Source organism: Homarus americanus, unplaced genomic scaffold (genome assembly GCF_018991925.1).
Source record: "Homarus americanus isolate GMGI-L3 unplaced genomic scaffold, GMGI_Hamer_2.0 scaffold35149, whole genome shotgun sequence".
Lineage (NCBI taxonomy): Eukaryota > Metazoa > Arthropoda > Malacostraca > Decapoda > Nephropidae > Homarus > Homarus americanus.
The window spans coordinates 6,437-22,414 of record NW_024739125.1 but is presented as its reverse complement, the minus strand read 5'-3'; the positions used below and the strand labels follow the sequence as shown (position 1 = coordinate 22,414).

The 15,978-nt window shown below is 37.7% G+C and overlaps 1 protein-coding gene across 1 annotated transcript; it reads left to right on the top strand.

Annotated features, from left to right (window-relative positions):
• Positions 1-14,061: 14,061 nt before the first annotated feature.
• Positions 14,062-14,591, top strand: LOC121874431 (the record flags this gene model as incomplete). The annotated part of the gene is made up of 2 exons (XM_042378557.1): positions 14,062-14,370; positions 14,480-14,591. Coding segments are annotated over exons 1-2 (370 nt in total), but the record flags the coding sequence as incomplete, so codon positions are not given.
• Between the last annotated feature and the right edge of the window lie 1,387 nt (positions 14,592-15,978).

The following is a 15,978-nucleotide window of genomic DNA, read 5'->3' as shown; positions in this document are numbered from 1 at the left end:
TGCACGGTCTGCTGGCCACCCTCGAGGAAGAGGAAAAGAATAGGTGGCCAGAGCATCTGCAGGCAGTGGTGTCACAATATAACGCGACTCCGCATGCCACGACAGGGTTTTCCCCATTCCTGTTGTTTTACGGGAGAGAACCAAACCTGCCGTTTGACCTTAGGCCGGAAGTAGACCCAGAGCCGGTAGATGAGTGGGTGATGGTGATTAGAGACCGGCAACGAAGATTGCAGGAAGCAGTGGAGATCAATGTGCGGAGACGTAAGGAAATAAACAGAAGGAAAAGAGAAGAGAAAGCCCACGAGAGTAGCTGGGAAGTGGGCCAGGAGGTTTTGCTGAGGAACAATGTAAAAATAGGCCGGTGTAAGCTCCAAAACCATTGGTTTGATACGAGATGGCACATTGTTGAGGTCCTAAATCCAAGGCCTGGTTTATACCGCATTGAGCCCAGTGGGGGAGAAGACCTGGAAGCGAGAGTGGAAAACCGGAGCAACTTGAAGGCTGCTCCACCCCTAAGGCATCCGGGAGACCCAGCGATGGATGAATCTGAAGATGAAGACGAGGAGCCTCCACCCCAGATGAGTAAGATGAAGAGAAGTAGTTCAGAGAGGCCGATCGAGCCTCCAACTGAAAGACGAAGCCGACAAATTACAGTTTAGGGTGCATGGTAATGAGAAAAGGCAGGTTGTAGAGGGTGAGTTGGAGGAGTTGTGAGTAGGGCAGAGGGGATTGGAGAGATGGTTCGGTCAGAGATGTGCGTTGAGTAGTGGGTGTTGTCATGAGCGGGATTGAGTTGCTATCATGAGCAGGATTGACTTGCTGTCATGAGCGGGATTGAGTTGCTGTCATGAGCGGGATTGACTTGCTGTCATGAGCGGGATTGAGTGTACGGTTGTAATCGCCAGGGCCTCACTAATATGGACTGGTACATTGTCAGAGGGCTGGTCTGCCGGCATGAGGTTCGGAGACGTGGATTGAGTCGATCGTTGAAGACGTGAGAGCGTTCGTGTGGACTGAGTATTGTTTTGACATTGGCTCTCTAGTACAAGGGCCAGGCCAAAGGAGTGTATGCAGGATGTGGATTTGGTATTATTTTTGACATTGGTTCTCTAGCTTAAGGGCCAGGCAAAAGGGGAGCTTGCATGTTCTGGTTGGTTTTGAATTGGGCTAGGCAAGAAATGGAGTTGCTGGCTGCGAGTGGAATAGTACAGAGTTGAAGGTGGGTTCTAAGTTGTTCTCTCAGCACATGACGACAGTGCTGTTTTCTTTTAGGGGGGTCGAGTGTTAGCGGGAGAGAAAAGGAGAGAAGAGAAGACAGGAATGCTGCGTTTAGCACGTTAAAGGGGTGAGATGCAGGTTCTTCGAACAAATTTTAGGGGGAGTCGTATGCATGTTTTTCTCAGCACATGAGGACAGTGCTGTCTTTTTTTAGGGGGGTCGATTGTAATATTCAGAAATTTTAGAGTAATTTCAAAAGCCGCACCATTGGCGATACTGAGTTTTCAATGTCGTCTGAGGGAAGAGAGCACTCCCCGCATGTAGCGAGAGGTTGTGGAACTAGGCCTATACGATATTAAATGTAATTTACCGAGTTAATAGGGACGCGAATCATGAAATTAAATATCAGTTATTAATTGAAAATAATTATAGATCGTTTCCCAGTCTGAAAATGTTGCGTACGTCCTAATTAAGTTTAATCGTCTGGTAAATAAGTCACCCCCGGAAAGCGTGAACCAGGGAGCAAGGTGGCCGGGGAGCTGTGAGAGAGGTCAAGGACCAACTCTGTGCTGTACCCAGGAGAGACGGATCGCGTGACCTGGTTCCTTCGTTTATTTAACATCAGTATTAACAAGTAAGTTTTATTCAATCTCAGACAAAGCTTGATAGGGCGGTAGGAACAAACGGTGATGTGAGACAATAGCTAACAGCCCGGGTTTTTCAGGGTTCTTTAGACCCCACGCGGTATGATAACGTCCACTGGCGGTATGAGACAAGAGTGGTGAAGCGAGCTGTATGACCGTCCACTGACCTGGGTTTGAGCCACCTGTTGAGTATGGTGAGAGTTGGAGTGAACCCAGCTGTCTAGGTGACCAACTAACTACGTGACAATCGCTTGGGGTCATCAGCTCTCCTCTACCTCTGCTCACAATGCCACATATCTTCAAGCAGCTCAGTGAAAACCTTTTACTAACGGGAAGCTAAAGCTTCTCTCAACTGCACAAGGTCTGATTGGCTCACTCCCTTCCGCTTCATGGATGTACTGGGGGTAAAGTGAAGCCAGCTGAGTGATACAGGGGCACACACTGGGGCCAAGAGTCAGTGGAGTGTAGAGGTACACTTTCCAAGGTGGAGAAAGGCTGATTTGGGCCTTAAACTACGGGTGCCTGTTGGTTGTGCCTTAAACGACTACGGAGTGCAGGTGGAATCTGTGTGTGTGTTAGGTTAGGAAGCATGGTTCACGGATATTGGTGGACTCAGTAACTTCTTAATAATAGTGACAATATTTTTGTGTGTAGTTAATACTATTTTTTCAGTTACTATTGAATGCTGTGTGCATTTAATATTTCTTTATAATCTCAATCTCAGGTATAACCTTTGTTCCCCAGAGTAGTGTTTAAGTTAGGTTAGGAGGTGTGTATCCGTTGGGGAAATATATTTTTGGTGAGTGCCCTTAAGGCCTATTCATTGTAGAGTTATTAATTTCTTATTTTTTTGATACCATTTTCTCAGTGATTGATATTTTGTTGAAAGCCCTTAAGGCCTGGTTCATGTGTGCAAGCAACATTTCTTAATACTTTGAACTTATTATCCTCTACTGAGGCATTGCCTGAGTTTCTAATAATTTCAACATCGTGTATAACTTTTATTCCCCAGAGTAGTATTTTAAGTTCAGGTTAAGAAGTGCTCATATTGGTGTACCACTATTTGATTGTGTTTGTAGTGTTGGAGGGAATATAAGTGTAAATTTTACAGTGTGTCTCATTCATCCCAGTCACAGACGCTATCCTTCCACGGGTCACGGACAATTCATTTTGTTTAGTAAATTTCAGTGCTCCAGTGCTGGTTCGGGATTTCTCACTAAGGGGCGCTTCCACTACAATTACCATCTAATAATCTTTATTAAATCCCCAAGTCAAGTGAGAAATTAAAGGTCCAGTAAATTCCGACCGGTTACATATATATATATATATATATATATATATATATATATATATATATATATATATATATATATATATATATATATATATATATATATATATATATATATATATATATATATATATATATATATATATATATATATATATATATATATATATCGAAAAAATCAATATGATCAAGTGAATAATTCAAAATGCGTTATGGCGTCATTTGACGTGAAATCATTGTTTCATTGTTTACAAATGTCCCTCCTGAAGAAACTACTGATATGTGTGCGGAAGAACCTTTTAGGAATAATGACTTGATCAGTGGGATATACAAAACATAATTCCATAAATTACTTTCTCTGACTGCTAAGATCTACTTATTTAGGTTTAATGACAATGAACCAACCCTTATCAATTTCTTTCTTTGTTTCCACGAAACAAAATGGCACAATGATTGTCCTCCTGAGTTTATATCCGTTATATACAGACGATTATGTTGATGACACCTATCTTCTCTTTAAATCTGTTGACCACATTCCCCTCTTTAGAATACATGAACTCCAAACATATGAGTATACAGTTCACTTCAGAACAAGAGAACAAGAATAAATTACCATGTTTAGATATACAGTCCACGTCGAAAAGTCTGGGAACACTTTGTGTACGTCAATTTATAGCAAACCTACGTAAACACTCCTTCACACATGTTTAATACAAAAAGGATCTAATATCCTCCTTAGTCACTAGGGCTTACAACATTTGCTCAGACTACTCTAAATTACACCTTGAATTATTCTCCTAGGAAACTATTAAATCTCAATGGGTTTCCGCTAACATTCATTAACATTTATATAGGGAAACAATTTTCAAGCTTCTTAAACCACACACCCACCCAGCCACTGCCAGCAAAGCCATGGTATATTTTCCATTACAATACCAAACTGGCTAAGTTGTTCCGATAAATTTATCTGCAAGTGTTGTTGAGAGTGGTTTTCAGATCAGAGATCACACTGCAGAGGTGATTTGGATATAATGATCGAGTCCCTGATGAACTGCAATCTTCAGTTGTTCATTTGTTCAGGTGTAGCCGCAGTAATGCTACTTAAGACTAATACACATCTGTCGACATGCGGTCCAACACCACGGTGGTGCAAGCAATGGCTCCAGTATTGCGTGCAACGAAATCTGCTTTGAGGAGTGTATGATTTCTTGTATGACAAAGAGGAGAAAAATATTGAAGAAAAGAACATTGTGGTGTAAACAGTGATTATTATTGAAGAGGCACTCCAAGGGTAGTTAAATGCACATATTTAATGAACTCGCAATAAAATTTGAAGGAGATTTTGAGAATTATGTCAGAATACCAGTAACGGCCTTTTCTTCTCATCTTGAAAAAGCAAAACCGCTAATAGAGAAAAAAGATTCTAGATTTAGAGAGAGAGAGAGTATTTCAGCAGAAGCACGTCTCGAAGCTCCTATGCAAGTTTACAACATTCCACACGGATTTCTAAACAATGTCTGAGTGCAATCATTTCTGAGACATGCCAAGCTATCTACGAAAACTCAAAGAAAACTACATGAAAGTAAGAATAGTTATAGATAATCATCTATAACTATTCTTACTTTCATGGTAAACAAATGCGATAAGGCTAGTTTATATTTATTATTGTTAATGAAACTTTTTTAATCCGATAATGTATGACATTATGAGACTAACGTCAATGTAGTATATTGCATTATCATATAACAGAACAAATGTATTTATACTCTCATCGTTTAAAACTTGTACATAAAGTGTCATCTTTCCCATGGATCCCCTCTCGCTGCACAACACCAGAAAAACCGTCACTCATCAGGCACGAACACCTATTGTGGCAAAGGTGGCTGTTTGACAGTCAAGCCGGACGGCATGTCGACAGATGCATACCCCACCCCTCCCCCCTTTATGTAGGTCAAACTACGCGACAGCTGATAGTTAAAATTGCTGAGCACCCGGGTCGCTTGCGAGTGATCCAGGTATATGCTGATAACCACAAGGAAAGAAGAAAACACGAAGTTCCCAAGCGCTTTCGTGTAATTCACATGTACAGACTAAAGAAAAGTACAAAACAAGGTGTATATATACAGAGGAGGGTGAGATCAGGTCCACAATGGTCAGGTATTAGGTAATGACCCTACTAATCTTTAAAGGGCACGGCAACTATTGGTCGTCAGGTCAGAGGGTAAGGTGACCCAACCTTCTCACCTAGTTACAAATCTTCTAAATTACAAAATTGTCCAGTTTGTACATGCCATTACTCAACTTCATGTTGACTGCTTCGGTATGTTTAATGAGACTATATACAGTAGGGGGCAGGGAAAAAACACTTTTATTTGAGTTGCAGGCTGCACTTTTCAGGCATCGTTTGTATGGCTGTAACAAACACCTGTGCAAAATTTCATCCCATTTCATGCATACTTACCCTGCCGCATCGCGAACGACTTTTTGTCAACTTTTAGTGTACAGTATACCAAAAATTAGGTGTTATTTAATGTTTTCCAGGATAATGATAAATTTTACATGGGTGACATCGATTTAATTCACATGTTATTTTACAGGTACACCGTATAGAAAATCATTACAAGTTCATATTGAAATTCTTTTTGTGCGGAACCTTGGCATCATTTTCCTAGACAATAATCTTTGCCTAATATATCCATCTCTCGATTCGTATCCCGTCACTTCAGTGCAAGCTTCAGTCATCACTTTTATGCCTCTCTCGACCGCCTGAGTGCTGTTTGGCCACTTGGGCACCACTAATGGTGTCTCAAGAATGTCATTAACCTGTAGATTTGACAGAGAAGCAATGTAAGGAGGCTCAGTCTTGAGTTCATTCCTCCAGTTAATCATGGAATGATAGTTTTTTGCTTGCCACTTTAGTTTCGGAGTCACCACCTTTCTCATGTTGACTACAGGAGGCACATCCTCATTCCCATCTCCATCTTTACCCTCCTCATCAGTATAGTTTAACAAATTCTCATCAACAGCAGCATCAGAATCTTCCTCCTCCTCTTCAGATCTGCCAGTGCATTCTTCCTTTTGCTGATTCTCCTCTCTAATTTTTCTTATCATTGAGACAGCTTTTCTCTAACAGTCATGTCCTCATCTGCACACATACCAAGAAGAAGTTGATCTGTGTGGGCGAAGTATGCATTTCTCTGGACAGCCTTCTTCACTATCGTCTCCTCCTCACTATTCAGGTGTTTCATATATAGCAGGGACTGGAATACGTTCCTTGAGCCGTGTGTTACGTAAGGGTGTATCTTGATGTAAAACCACATTGGAGCATTGAACTTTATTATTGTAATGACAATTTTTTTCAACTCATGGCTGGGTCTTGATGTTGCTACATACAGCCTGAGGATTCTACTCCATAAGGTGTTCCACCTTGACACACAGGGAGGACCTGGCTCAACAGCAGCCAAGTCATCTTCAACAACACCTGTGATAACTCCTTTACAAATCCTATACAAGTATTTCTGATCCCAGGACAGATCTTTCTCCACTTCATCATTAAACACAGAGAAATCAGGGAAACTGACTGGCTGGAAGGCGACAACTGGAAGCTCAGACAAAGACTCCTTGATCTGCTTTCCAATGGGACCACGCCAATGCTCAGGACCACTTGGTTTACCATCATAGTGATAAAAAACTGCGCGGAAGGGCAGCTCATTTCCGTGAAGCTGATATATGAAATAATGGAGCGGGTGACCAAGTAACATTTCAAGATGATGAATGACTCCATTTTCTGATCCTACATTTACATTGGTTCCATCACAACCAACACACACAATGGGCTGCTGGGTTAGATTTTTCTCCACCAGAAACTCGTGAATAGTTTTGGCAATCTGCTTTCCGTGTCCAGTCTTGGGAGTCACATGTTTGAGATATTCATTGCCAGGCTCAACCATGATGACATAATGATCTTTCACCATCATCCTCGAACTCCATTTCTCGGTCTTCTCATTCTTTATCATCATACGAGTGGCGGTCTTCCCTCCATTACAGTACAGTAACACAACATTGAGAAATGAAATGAGAAAAGGCTGATAATCAATATAGACATAGCACCATACTCATCTGCAACAAGACAACTTAAATGAAATAAGAGATATGGAAAAAAAGTTGATAAACACTGAACAGAACATTGCACCGCCACAGCGGCTGTTTGGCTAGTACTGTAGGTAAATTTAAAAATTTCAGTAGAAAATGCGGCAGACTAAACCTCGACATATCAGCTTCAAATTTGGCATGGAGTCTTAGATATGTATAAGGAACAATGCCTGAAGAGTGCAGCTTTGAGCAAAATTTCACTGCCCCCTACTGTACATTATGTTTCCAATATCTTCCCAGGCAGTAGAATCTCCCTGTTTGGTAGCTGCCTAAAACTTTTAGTAATATTACTTTGGTACAACATGATAAATTACACAAACAATGAAAATAAACAAACAAAAGTTATTTACCAAGACCTTCTCTCTCAGAACAGAGGGTAACAGATGGAGAGGAGATAAGGAGGCTATTTATAACCTGTCTTTGTGTAGGAAGTCGACCACACTAGAAATAATTAATTTAAAATTTATATTTTTTGCATAGAATATTCAGTGCATGACTGCGATTATAAAATATTGTGAATATATATATATATATATATATATATATATATATATATATATATATATATATATATATATATATATATATATATATATATATATATATATATATATATATATATACTCTTTAAATTTCCTTATCTTACTGCTATTAGCCCTTTTCTATGCAAAACTGAATAATTACAGTATACCGTATATCACGGCCTATAAGACGAAATTTGAACATTAAAAAAATCTGCCCAAAGTTAGGGGGTCGTCTAAACCACCAAGTTTAAAATTCTTACCTCTTAAATATTGTGGTTTAGTGTGTCAAGAGTGGTGATGAAAACATCGTAAGCCACTCACAAGGTCTTACCACTAATTATTTTATACTGAAACTTACGTTTGGCAAGCTGGATTCAAATTAAGATTACCGGTATATTAAAATAATAAAAATGTATTATAAACCTGTCTAACATACCGTAAAAGAGATTTATACCCCTATAATAAACACAGCTATCATCACACACCCCTCCCCACGCCCCCCCCCCCATTTGCCAGTGAGGAGCCGTGGAGGTGGTCAGTAATGCATACCGGTATCGGTATATTTACTCATAATAATATTTATCTCCTATAAGTAATTGATTTAAATTTTATTGTTTTACAAAGAATATTCAGTAAATGAGTGCATTAATTCTTGAAACTATTGACGGTTAATTACAGACGCTCAAGTGACGTCACTAGTGTTTACACTACACCAGCTGGTAATATTTGATGCCATTACTTGAAGTGAATTGGCCTTATTTTAAGTAACTAACTATAAATAAATACAAAAATTAAAAAAAAAGATCAAAACTGAGAAATAATATACTTTATGTATGTTGTGTTGTCAAAGTAAGAGGAACAATTGTGTAAGTACGTAATATTTTTTCACTCAAATCCTAATGAAACACTACTGGAGAACATTCCTTTGTCGCAAAACAGTTTATAAATTAAAGAAAATAATTACAGTGTGTTTAATATATTACAGTATATTATAAATAAATAAATAAAACAAATAATTCGGTAAATCTATTTAAAGTAAATGGAAAATAAGCAAACATGTTATTTACCAAGACCCTTCCGCCTGGCTCAGGGTGAGATGTAGGGGAGATAAAGAAGGCTATTTATAGCCCATCAGAAGTGACCAGTACCCTAATGCACCATAAATAATTCATTGAACATTCATTTTTTGTACATAGTATATTCAGTATATATATATATATATATATATATATATATATATTTGTGTAATAAATGTATGTAGTAAGTACATACTGGTAACCTTTTTCACTCAAATCCTAATGAAACACCACAATTAGAATACGTTGGTTGCTGTTGAACCACATGTTGTATAAATAGTCACACCACCGAGACGAGGGAACACTCCCAACACGCTTCAGTGACGTCACTAGTGTTTACACTACACCAGCGGGTATAATTTGATGACATTACTTGAAGTGAATTGGCCTTATTTTAAAAAATCAAGGATGGTTGGTAAAGGACTACTGAGTCAGTGGGTAAGTGTCACATTTGGGGTACTGGTCTTATACAGCAAATAGAGCTCAAAAGCTACTTTTTAAATGGAAATTTGGGGGGGGCGTCTTATGCACCCCGCCGCTTTATAGGCCGTGATATACGGTAGGGTAATGGGTACAGGTGCCTCAATTTACGAAAGGGGTATGTTCCTGAAAACTCTTTTGTAATTCGAAGTCAATTTTCCCATTGACTACCATATGTGAAGCAAGATGTGTTTCTATGAAAAAAAGTCCCCCAAATGTAAAAATACCCATTTTTATGAATATTTGTTTATTTTTTTAATTTATTTTATTTTATTTTTATTTTTTGGTGGGGGCCAACAATACTTTCAAAGCTTATGCATTAATCATAATAACATTGATACAGTAGCTAAATCATTACAGTACAGTATCAAGTTTATTTAATCCATATAAGAATACTGTTTACAGTATTCTGCCTACAGTGAAACTAGGTTGTCGGTGCTTAGGGAGACAAGTTATAAATTTTTGCCTCATATTAGGTGGTCCGTCAGCCATAATTTTAGATCAATGCGGTATACAGCTCCTCCCCGAATTACGACGGGGCTAGGGATCCAAATCCAGGTCGTAAGTCGAAAATGCTTAAATAATACATAAAAAATCTAAAATGGGTGTCTCTTTTTCTTCTCAGCACCACAAAACTCTCACTTTTAAGCTTGCCAGCCATTTTAAAGTGAATTACAAACGAAAATTTTCTCTGTGTACTGATGTTGGGACTCGAAAATGTTTAATTTGACAAAATTTTGGTACGACTGAGGCAGGCCGTAAGTGCGGGTGGTCGTAAGTCGGGGAGAAGCTGTGCAATAGCACCTCAATATGACATATACTATACAAGTATATAATTAATAAATACTGTAATATAAAAATGTCTAACATTTGATAAAAAATAACTCCATAAATGCACAAGGAGCTTGGTGGGCTTCTGACCTGATGCCGCAAACACACGCAATAAACAGTTGAGGTTCAGCATGGTTTTCATAGTGACGCTTGTGGCGAGGATAGGATAAATACTTTTGTGTTTTTTACTGTATTACACCCATTGAGCAGTAAATGTGACAATTAAAAGAAAATACATGTTATACTAATAAAAAAAAATATACTGCATTGACATTTGGCAATATTTTCACAACACAGGGGACACAGAAGACAATAAACAGCTGAGATCACCCCCGTCACTCCCTCCTCCCCCGATCTGTGTGCTAACTCCTGCACATGAAGGGATGTTTATTCCCTTTGTTCTTGACCTTATGATAATTATTTTAATTTTTTATTTTTTGTGCATTCTGCATGAAAATTTGTGTGTGCATGAAACGTTAAAAAAAGAAAAAAAGTGAAGAAACATACTCACTCTGCCCCCGTGAAGAGGCAGACAGAGAACTCATCGTCTCGTGCTTTGGGGTTTCTCATGGCGCACACGTCGTCACAGCATATGCTGTGGCCATTCAGTCCAGAACCGGGCTCCCCTTTTGCCTTGTCTGCCCAACTCTGCAACCTGGCATTGTGGGGGATCACCAAGAAATTTTGAGTTGAAAAATAACCATAACATACTCATACCTCAGTCTGGTAAGGTGAAGGTTAGGGAGAGATGGCCAAAGTAACAAGTCTAACTTAGCATCATGCCACCAGGAATGTAAACATGCAATTAAAACACAGTTTTTAATTTCCATTTATATATAAGTACAGAAATGTTGCCACACATTAGCCTGCACTACTGTACACTGCCCACTGTGCATCTTCAGCATGGAATACTCTCAGATGCCTGTGTCAGCTACTCAGTATCTTCTGATGCTACAAAAAAATACTGTAAATTTTTTTGGTAAAAGCGGGGTTTTTTCCGTATAAGGAATCCCTGGGTTACGAACGGATTCCGTTCCTGAGGGTGTTGTTAAGTCAGATTTGTGTGAAGTCGGAACACATGCTATGTGCATCCCGTACTTACAGAACAATGTTTAAAATCCCACTGTATCATAGCCTAAGTCCTCAAATACATATAAAATCACTTAATTTAAGAGAAAAGAAATAGAATGACAAAATACAGTAAGTGAAAATAAAAAAATAAGTCATCAGGTAAATAAAATACTGTACTGTAAATTTCAAGTTTAACCCCGTTCGTATCGGTGGGCGTTCGTAAGTCGGAAGTTCATAAGTCGAGGACCCCCTATATATTGCTGGAAAAAATCGTATATAATCGAATTTTCGCAAATTCATGCAACATAAATCGAAGCATTCCTGTATTTGAAGCAGTGCCAGGGAAGGACCAGGTAGTATGAAGGAAGACAGTCCAGTTTTAAGGACGTCACTCCCAAAGCCTTATTGCCTCACAGAATTTTTGGTTGATGCGAATTATGTGATTGAATTGCATTTAGTTGCCACAAAAATCTATGAATAGTGGTTTATACTGTAGTTCTGTATTTGCCATAGATTAAAATATCATTACTGCACTGTGTAGAATATCATTGTAAATTATTATTTAATTTACATACGGGGGGGGGGGGGCAAATTTGGGGGGGGTAGGTTTCAAAATGGTCGCAAATCGCCAAATCCGTATACAGTATTACCCCGCCTAACGCGGTTTCACTTAACGCGTTTTATCATATACGCGGTGCCTCGCCAGAGCTGAACTTTCACTTAACACGGATTTTTTCCACATATACGCGGTGAGTGTCCGGCTCGAGGCGCTATTTTTAGATTTGACCCCACCCGCCACCCTGCCTGACTGCCTGTTTTAGCTCATAAAATTCATACAAATTACCTGGCCAGAATATAATTTACATTGCTGGAATTCTTATAATTTGGTGATCATTTTGAATATAAACATCATATATTTTGCATTAGACATACAAATTTTAGATAAAATTTTTTCTCTGGGTAACTATGTTATATTTTGTGCAAAATATATGACATTTATATTCAAAATATTCCTGGTCTTACAAGGAATCCAGCAATGTCAATTATATTATCCTAACTTTAGTTTGAGGTATTATTTATTACAAAAAAGTTAAGTATTCTGGTTTTCCCACACATCTCCTTGGGACGGTTGGTGGGGGGAGGGAGGGACCGACCGACCGACCATCTCTTACCCCGTGAAGAATATTTTTTTTTTTTTTATTAATTGAAGATATTTGTTTTAGCTCATAAAATTCATACAAATTACCCGGTCAGAATATAATTTACATTGCTGGAATTCTTATAATTTGATGATCATTTTGAATATAAACATCATATATTTTGCATTAGACATACAAATTTTAGATAAAAATTTTTCTCAAATTAACTGTTATCTTTTGTGCAAAATATATGACATTTATATTCAAAATATTCCTGGTCTTACAAGGAATCCAGCAATGTCAATTATATTATCCTAACTTTAATCTGAGGTATTATTTAATACTAAATGTTAAAAACTCTGGAAGGGAGGATTGGTGGGGGGTGGGGGGGAGGGTTGGGACTGACCGCGCGGTTGGAAGAGGGGGGAGGCAAGGTGGGGTACTTTGATTGACAGATAGTGTCGTGAAGATTATTATTTTTTTTATTAACTGAAGATATTTGTTTTAGCTCATAAAATTCATACAAATTACCCGGTCAGAATATAATTTACATTGCTGGAATTCTTATAATTTGGTGATCATTTTGAATATAAACATCATATATTTTGCATTAAACATACAAATTTTAGATAAAATTTTTTCTCTAGGTAACTATGTTATCTTTTGTGCAAAATATATGACATTTATATTCAAAATATTCCTGGTCTTACAAGGAATCCAGCAATGTCAATTGTATTATCCTAACTTTAGTTTGAGGTATTATTTTATTAAAATTTAGTGGTTTTCCCCCCAAAATTTCTCTGAGAGGGAAGAGCCGGCAGTGTAGTGAGAGGGGGAGGTAGTTGAGTCCATTATTTGAATGGACATTAACTTGGCGACTGTATTTCTCTATTTCTCTTAAGTATTAATTGTGTGCATGTACCATCATAAAATTAAGATGTTATTTTTACTACAACATAGGTATGTGCCTTCAAAAAGTGGAGTTTGGGGGTCGGATTTCACTTAACACGGGACCCTCTGGGTTCTATTGACCGCGTTAAGTGGGGTACAACTGTATAACATTTGCGGACCAGATGGAGTGGATGGTACATTTTTACTTGTGTACAAAGAATTGTATATTCCCTTTATGTGTTTGGCCTTAGGACAATTATTTCTTTAACCTGTAGTATTGTATATATGTGTGTGTGTGTCGTGCAACACACCTACATAAACACAATAGAATTTAAAATGTCTATCCTCAAGTCCGTGCTCTATTAATAAAGTACTGTACTGTAATAGAGAATGGACTTGAGGGTAAACTGTCACATTTTTAATAAATTTGTTTCTGATTATTTGTGAGAGGATTTTCCAATTATTATTTATTTGTATGCATTTTGTGTGTGTCTCTACACACACACACACACACACATATTTACAAAACAGGTAAAGGAAATTTCTGTCTCCAGAACGAATGGCTCCCTGTCTCAGCCGTGAAAATGCCGGCAACTTTAAAACTACCAACAGACATTCTTGGGTACATCCGGGGTGTCATCCGCAAATGATCGAGAACCGTGAAGTAAAAATCTGTGAACTTGGGGGGCCCCTTGTACATGTCAACAAATAAAAGGTAATGGCTTTTTTCATTTTGAATATATTTATAATTTTGTATTTACAGGGATCCAAAAGCTGCCATTTGACTACAACAAGATGGGTGAATATGAACGGCAGAAATACCTGTCCAGAGATTATCACAACGTGACAGGACCTAATGCTACAAGAGCAAATTCTGTAAACGTGGAGGAAGTCATAGAGTTTCTCAAGTCAGTCACCCCAGAGAACTGTCACATGTTTCCTCCAGATGATCTATTACTCCAGGGTGACATTGGCTTTGGGATGGAGAAGCAGTTTGAGAATGAAGCTAGGATGGCACTTCGACTTGCAAACTTTTTAAGTGCATTCATGCAGGTGAGATAATTTCCCAGAGCTAATGATTTTGTACATTAATTATGTCTGTACCTATGTGAAGAAAGAATTACCATATTTGATGGAATTAATTTAATTCTTTTCTCCCTAGCTCGTGAACCACAATGAAATATTCTCGGGTGTACGTGTGGTTGACCGGCCACTGACAGAAGACCAAATGATGGGTGAAGTGTTGTCAATAATCTTGGGTAATAGCAGGGTAGGTACTTGTTCTCTACTTTATTTTAAGGTACCAATTTCCCTCTTACATTTGTCAGTTTTTTTTGCTAAGTCTGCATTTATCACTGTGTATTTGATGAATATTGTATCAATGTTTCTAACTTAACTCCTCCATAGGGTATTAATTTGATATACCGTATATACTCGTCTATAACCCCCCTTCGTATATAGGTCGACCCCGATTTTTTGACCAAGAAATCGTTAATTTATGATATTCCTCGTTTATAGGTCGACCCAAGTTTTTGAGGGTAAAGGAACAACAAAACCTTCAGAGAAACACTACGTCCTATAAACTTGTTTACCATTTATTATTACGACACTTTACACTGAAATGTGGGTAGTTTCAACAAAAATATTGTATATTTCCATTCAAGTATTTATTCAAGTCAACTAGGAGGGAATATCATTGTAATACAACAGTTTTTTAACTAAACCATTCGAAAAGTGATTACGGTAACATCTTTTGAACGAAAGAAAGCCAAAGTCATTGTTTTCATCACAATTTTATCCCACTTTCCACTTTAATACGTACGTCATTTCAGCAAAAATATTACATTTCCGTGAATGTATTATATCAAGCACAGTATGAATAGAATATCATTGTATTATAACAGAATTTTAACCGAAAACTATTAAAAAAACGAATAACATCTCAAGAACATCGGAAGCTTAGGTAAAGTCTTTTGTTTTCGACATGTATTTTATCCTAATTTACATTGAAATACATCACGTTTCAGCAAAACTACTATTTATTTCCGAGAATATATTCATTCAGGCGCAGTTTAGGTAAAATATACGTGTGATGTAATAGTTTTTTAACTGAAAACGATTCGAAAAACACGTACCCTCTAGCCCTGTTCAAGGAGAGGACTGGGAGAAGCTGTTTGGTGCTGCAGACGATGACAAAGAAAATGATTTTGATGAATTTTAATGAATATATTCAGAAATATGGTATCGTAATATTTATTCAAGTCAATTAGGATATTATTGTAATACAATACAACAGTTTTTTAACTAAACCATTCGAAAAGTGATTACGGTAACATCTTTTGATGGAAAGAAAGCCAAAGTCATTGTTTTCATCACAATTTTATCCCACTTTCCACTGTAATACGTATGTCATTTCAGCAAAAAATATTACATTTCCGTGAAGGTATTATATCAACCACAGTATGAATAGAATATCACTAATATAACAGTATTTTAACCGAAAACTATTAAAAATACGAGTAACATCTCTTGAACATCGGAAGGTTAGGTAAAGTCTTTTGTTTTCTGCATGTAGTTTATCCTAATTTACATTGAAATACATCACGTTTCAGCAAAACTACTATTTATTTCTGAGAATATGGAAATGTAATATTTTTGCTG